Genomic DNA, 6,857 nt, shown 5'->3' with positions numbered 1-6,857 from the left:
ATATATATATATTATACGAATAATACGAATATAATAATTTGTACCTTACTATATCCATAGCATGATATATCACATCAGACTGATCAACACTTATAACCTTACACTTTGCCGCCTATATATATATATATTTAGATATACGAATATAATAATTTGTACCTTACTATATCCATAGCATGATATATCACATCAGACTGATCAACACTTATAACCTTACGACAACCAGACTTTGCCGCAAACATTGACAGGATACCAGTACCGCAACCAACATCTAACATTATACAGTTATGAAATCTGTTTGAATTTGTTAAAAGTGCATCGCGATAGCTTTCTGTTCGTACTTTATCCTGAAACAAAATATTTCTTTTATTATGCGTTTTTAAATAAAATATATTAATCATTATTCTATCCTTTTTTTAAATATACTTAATATTTCTTTAATTAGAAATGAAATTCTTCAATTTATTATTTCTTATAATCTTATAATCCCAAATATTTATATAATCAGTTGTGATTATATATATATACAAATTCTCATTAAATTGATTTGACTGATAGAATTGATTATAAATTACTTACTGTTAACATTTCGTGATGTATAGCAAAGTGACTGTACGTATTGAAGTAACCTTCATCAACATTGGGATTGTGAGCATTGACCAGAGTATTTTTTTCCTTTCCGTCTAAATCATCACCTAGTATTAACTTCTGAGCTTTCTCTTTCATCTCTTCCATTTGCTATAAAAAATCATTTTTCTTAAGTCGCAATACATATCAAAATATGTTTGATTATATATTTATACCTGCTTGACTAGGAAACACGTTGTCTCGCTTTCCTTCAGCTGAGATTTAAGTGATCTTATAGTTCTTTTCATATCCTCATATTGTGTTTCCGGTAAAGTGACACTATCATTAGTTTGGTATATTTGTTTTGCTTCTTTTTCTTCATTCACATCCTTAATGTTGATGAGATCTTCAATATCTTTATTAAAATATAATATTTTACAAGTCAGTGTATATAATTTATGTAATATCATCAACAGAAAAATTGCTTCTTAGATTTTTTATACTTACCATACATTAACCATGGGTCATCCTCCACAACTGGACGTAAATTTTCATCCTTATCCCAAGCTTCTATACCCAGTGTACTCAATTGTTCAGGCGAAATCTCCTTATAGCGAATAAAATTGATTAACTTGATATATGAATAAGTATCGTGAATGTGTTTCTTTATAAAATCGCAGAAGTTAAACTTGTGAAAGGTCTTGATGTGATTAAGTGCAGAGGGAAATCCATTAATGGTTTCCATACAAAACAGACACGAAATGTCATGATGATCCTCATCAATTTCCTCCCAATCATCTCCGCTGTCACTGTCGCTTGACATACCATTATATTCTAGAAAAAGGAAAAATGAAAAGAAAATATTTATAGAAATTCATTAAAAAATATGTAATAATACATGTAATAACCACATAAAAAACACATCTTTCATACAAAAAACAAATATTTCAAGAAATGTATTATTCGTACTCCACAAATTAATTGCTTCACTTGCCGATTGTGCCACGCATTACAAATTAAACGCACTACAATTTCTTATCATTTCGTGATTTATTACACTCGATTTTCATTAATATTTTACCTAATTTCGCCATGAAAAACTCCACTTTCTTCGTGATGTTAACCGTAAAATCGGTTCGGAACAACTATCAAAGACCTTATCACGCGAGTTGAGAGCACGTGTTAATGTGATTGAGGCAGCAGTCTCTTCTCTAGTACTCTAGTGTAGAGTTCGCACTATATACCCGTTATTACGACGATACCGAGCGGGTCAATAAAAACCAATAACGACGTAAACGAACATGAATGGGCCCTAGTCCTAACATGAAATACTGTAATATAATTTAATATTCGTAAAATTCTATACTTTTTAAACAATATTCGATCACACTTTTGCAGACATAGATAAAGAAATAGAATTAAAAATCCGAGATGTATCAGAATCGGGAAAATAATTTAAGATAATCGAAAACAACACGTCATTTATTATGGCCTTTCAATTAAAATGATTTACTATAACATTTTTATATGTAAAAGTGTTAATATGTACTAATGACTATAAAAATTTATTTCAGACACATTTTTATGAAAGTTCAAATATATTTCTAGTTTCTAGTTTAATATATATATATATACAATTGTACAAAATATATACATATTAAATTTTTTCTATGATTGCATTAGGCACGTAATATATGAATGATGATGAGAGAGTAAATAATTAATGATAAAATTTATTTGATTCACAGGCGAAAGCTATGAGAGAAACGTAGTTATCGGTCGGGTTTCGTAGTTATCGCTTGACGTTGGACGCTTAACAGAAGTAACAACAGCTTCGGCGTCCCCAAGTTTCCTTTTTATGCCATTCTCGCCCGACGCGGGCTTGTTAATCTCGCGGTTCAAATTTTGTGCGACGTGAAAATCCACATGTTCGCAAAATTTTGTTATGGGTATCATTTGATCGCATTCGGCGCATCGCTCCAGAGGCACGTTGCGCTCGCTCGAATCAATTTTGATCAGAAAATTGTACAGAGGATTGCGTCCTTTGCCATTTTTGCCGGCGATTTTGGATTTGCTGGCTCTTCCTTTCCCCGTCTTTGGCAAATCTCGAACCACCTTTACATTCTCTTGCTTCTTGTCTCGCGATTTCGTATACAATCTTGCTTCCTCCTGCAAATCGACCGGCAACAGTGGCAGAATATCGGGATCTATATCGTCCAAATTTGGAAATATATCTCGTAATCGTACCGAGGGATCTTGCACTGAAGTTTCTTCATTGCTTTTCTTTGTAGAATCTGCGTCGTTACTACTTACATGGGTATACGCGCGACTCGTGGAAGGTTTTTCTTGAATGTCCTCCTGTATGCACAAATTAGAATTGTAATCATCGATGCTCTCGTTATTCGCATTTTTTTCATTCATGCTAGATTGTTCCCCGTATTTGAATTCTTCCATATCGATATTTCCATCGATATTATCAGAACATTCCTTCTTTCCAGTCTTATATATATTCATAAAGAACGAATCTTGAAAATCGTTGTTATTTATTACCACGTCCGACAGACGTTTATCTTTTAACTTGGCCTTATCGCGCTCGTTGCAGACCTGGATTAATTTGACAACTCTTTTTGACATCGGCGAATCCTCCGCGCTCATATTTAAAGAATTATTGAAGGTTCTTTTACTTGTTTTAATCATCGGTTCGCTTGTCGTTGCGACTGATTCTTTGATCAAAGTAGATTCTTTAATTTTTTTAGGCTTCTCCTCCGTTCTTAAAAATGGATCTTCTTTATTGATAATAGTAAATGGCTTTTCTTCTTTTATTTCTAAATTAACTGAAGAATTTATCATATCTCTAGACGAATTTTCCGATTTATCAGTTTTAGAATCTGCCTTGTCACTTTCTTTATCTTTCGACCTGATATTTGTGAAAAATTTTAAGAAGCTACCACTCTCCTTTGACGGTATAAATTTACTAGCAGAAATGCCCATATATGCCACTGGACATTGTGTTGCCTTGGTAATAACGTCCACACATTGACTTGCTATTCTGTCTGGTTTGTACGAATTCAAGACGAGCGAACGTGTTTGTGATACAATACTTCTGTTCTGATAATAATGATAAAAAATGGTGAGTAACGTCGCGCGTCGCTGATTCTCCTCAAAATCTTGTTCAAGACGTTCACAAACTTCCGCAGCCAGATCTCCAGCCCAGTGCTTTAACTATATATAAAATACATATGTCTATTTAAAAAATATAATCATAAAACTTCTTATTTAATCTATAATTGGACATTTTTCATATAACATTAGAATTTATATTAATAATCTCTTACCACTTCTAAGGAGGTAATAGCTTGCTTTCCAGGGAACTTTTTACATGCAGCAACAGACTTTGACAATAATCTGTTAATGACAGGTTCGTCATCTATACCTCGTGCAAGATTGTACAGCCAAAAACTGAAGAATCACAATTACAAATTGTCAAAAATAACAGGCTATTAATTATTATCGAATCTTGTTCTTAAAAGTTCGAGGATCTGGCTTACCCTGTTTTTTCATCAAATCGTTTTTGTAATTGTTCCAAAGAATATTGCAATAAATCTCCCATAACATTGCAAGCAAGAGATTCGACCACAACATCGCCAAATTTTCCACCAAGATTTCGAACTTTTTTTACTGGCAATGTGGAATAAAGTTTTGGAACAGCTGCCTCAGGTAAAATTGTTTGGCAATTCGGTTTATGTAATCCACATGCTAATTTTGCTAATATCTATTAATAAAATTTCATTTAGTTAATATGTAAGTCATAAAAATGATGTATAATATAAAATATAGAGAATATGGCGAGAATATTTGTACTTTATTCTGTGAAATTCCAGCAGAACACCTGAAACTAGTTTCTTTATATATGCTAGCCCTTATTTCTTCAACTATTACACCAGCTATAGCGAGTTTCTGAGCTTGAGTGTCATGCAGTTCTTTAAAAGAGTCAGATATCCAAGTCAGTAGCCCTTCAGATCTCTCTTCTAAATACATATATTTAAAATATATTTAAAAATAGTTCATTTTTAGAGTTAGCACAGTATAATTTTTACATTACCTTCATCATTTTTATTAATTTCTGAATATCCTACAATATATGTATTTGCAAGAGATGATATTAGTTCCTTTGGAGAAACATTAGTTGTAGTAAATCTCTTATCAACAATATCTGTAATATCAAGATATGCCTCATCGACACTGGCACGTTCTATCACATTACAATGTTTTTTTATGACTTCAATAACCTCACGACCAGCTTTCCTATATCTGTATGGATAGCACAAATTATTAAACGCTTAATGCATCAAATGTTGAATTATATGATATATATAAATAAATAATTAATGCACTGCACTCATAGAAATTGATTCCAATAGCAAACTGCTACCTCGATGTGTCTGCTTTTCCACGAAGACATGGCACACTAACTAAAACTATATTCGGACATTTTTCTTTAGCTTCCTTGCCCCTCATGTGTCTGGTTACTCCAAAACTCCGTGCCTCGTAATTGACAGCTATTATACTGCAACCAATCAAAAGTACTATCATTTATCACAGACATACTTAGACTTTTAATCAAAAATTAAAATCTGGTATAAGAAAATTGCCACAAATTCCTTTCAATGAAGTTATGATAAATAAACAAAAAGAAGTCGGATTAATTCCGGAAAGATAAGAAAGCAAATACATTTTTTAAAAGTAAAGTATTAATGAGATAAATTTTCATTGTTGATTGAGGTGGGAGGTAATTTTTATCGAGTAAAGCATCAAGAATAAATGAAAAATGAAAGCTTGTAATAATATGTGTAATAATATGTGTAACACATATATAAGTAATTAAATAAAATAATTAATAGATCTTTCTTACCCGCCCATTTCCCATTGATTATACTGAACGACAGCGAGGGGTTTTCCTTCATGCTGTGGTTGTAGCTGCGTCTCAACCTGACAGAAGAAGCAATCCATGTCGATCAGGACGACGATTCTTTTAGTAGAATTTGCCATTTTCTTTTGCCGAAATTATTTTATAAATTTAATACGTCAATTAATAACTATAAAACATTCTTCTAGGTCAGTTAATGCGAGCGATTTAATATTGTTCGCGGCTCCATTTTTATACGATAGGTTGCAACCGAAGATTGTCTAACAGTCTAACAAATCTGTTTAAGTCTGATCTTGATCAGTTGTTTACAAGGCGATCACCTTGCAATATTTGGCGGGATTCGAACATATGATTCCGTCCATAGACATTAAATAACATATAGACGGAGCTTGCACAATTCAGTCAGAATATTCGTCATAAACTTTATGACGCAATAGACGAAAAATATTATCGCTCGTTATATAATTCATCCAAAATGGCGTAGCCAATCAAAAATTCGATATCGTCTAAAAATTCACTATACACATGCAAACGCAAAACATCCACGCGCAAAATTTCAGAACAGCCCTCATATTATGTATACACGGAAGAGAGAGACAGTACGAAGTACGAAGACCCCTTTCGCGAGAGCTTTTGTTGTTCCGTTTGTTTACACGATTCACGATTCACGCCGTATCGTGTGCGTGCGTGCGTGCCGTGTCGTTGCACCTCATCGTGTTGTGTGTCGTGAAATCCTATCCGCGTGAAAACAGCATGCCCAGCAAAAAGAAAAAATATAACGCTCGTTTTCCAGCGGTAAGCGAATATATACTGGCGTGCGGAAACACTTGAATGATAACCGATGAGAAATCAATTTTTGTCAATCTTAAATCAACTCGCTTCTCGGTGACGCGACATTGGACGCACGCGACGATTGGTTATCAAGGAGAAATTTTCGATCGAGCACGATATTCGACGCATATCGAGTTGACATAACCTAACGTCGCGTGTCTGTTGTCAGGGTCGTATCAAGAAGATTATGCAGACGGACGAGGAAGTCGGGAAGGTCGCCCAGGCGGTGCCAGTCATAATCTATATCCTTTTTTGATGTCTCTCGCGCGGGCATAGATTTGTATAGGCTTCACATTTGTCTAAGATATAATCGCTTACATTTGCTATGCTTATTATATTTCCTTAACAAAGTTTACCTAGGACCTTAGAGCTGTTTGTACACTCGTTGTTAACGAAGACTATGCAGATCACGAGTGCCAAAAATGCTAAGACTCTAAGTCCCTCTCACATGTGAGTAAACAATTGTGTTTGGATATATTGAATAAAGCAGATTCATCCAGAATCATTTAGTATTTACATCATATGAAGGCAATCG

The 6,857-nt window shown here is 33.7% G+C and overlaps 2 protein-coding genes across 4 annotated transcripts in view; both read right to left on the bottom strand.

Moving 5' to 3' along the window:
* The window catches only part of LOC115237767 (protein arginine N-methyltransferase 1), an 8,654-nt gene extending 6,847 nt beyond the window's left edge, over positions 1-1,807 (bottom strand). Inside the window, exons 1-6 of one of the 3 annotated variants that reach the window (XM_029811031.1) lie at positions 1,646-1,807; positions 1,072-1,398; positions 801-979; positions 577-735; positions 210-344; positions 45-97 (exon numbers count right to left, since the gene is read on the bottom strand). In XM_029811031.1, coding sequence (XP_029666891.1) covers positions 45-97; positions 210-344; positions 577-735; positions 801-979; positions 1,072-1,398; positions 1,646-1,658 — 866 coding nt within the window. In that variant the 5' untranslated portion in view covers positions 1,659-1,807. Of the gene's footprint in view, positions 1-44; positions 98-156; positions 345-576; positions 736-800; positions 980-1,071; positions 1,399-1,533 lie in introns of all 3 variants that reach the window. The other 2 variants (XM_029811030.1, XM_029811032.1) reach the window with 2 other exon arrangements.
* A 306-nt stretch (positions 1,808-2,113) lies between these two features.
* On the bottom strand, positions 2,114-6,286 carry LOC115237766 (DNA polymerase eta). Its single transcript, XM_029811029.1, has 7 exons — positions 5,477-6,286; positions 4,997-5,131; positions 4,667-4,875; positions 4,426-4,592; positions 4,113-4,336; positions 3,900-4,023; positions 2,114-3,786 (listed from the first exon to the last, which is right to left on the bottom strand). The coding sequence occupies exons 1-7, from the start codon at positions 5,611-5,613 to the stop codon at positions 2,320-2,322; spliced, it is 2,463 nt and encodes an 820-aa protein (XP_029666889.1). The 5' UTR covers positions 5,614-6,286; the 3' UTR covers positions 2,114-2,319.
* Positions 6,287-6,857: the final 571 nt, after the last annotated feature.

This window comes from Formica exsecta, unplaced genomic scaffold (assembly GCF_003651465.1).
Source record: "Formica exsecta isolate Colony F162 unplaced genomic scaffold, ASM365146v1 scaffold308, whole genome shotgun sequence".
Classification (NCBI taxonomy): domain Eukaryota; kingdom Metazoa; phylum Arthropoda; class Insecta; order Hymenoptera; family Formicidae; genus Formica; species Formica exsecta.
The sequence above is the reverse complement of the archived record's forward strand: the minus strand, read 5'-3'. Positions and strand labels throughout refer to the sequence as shown.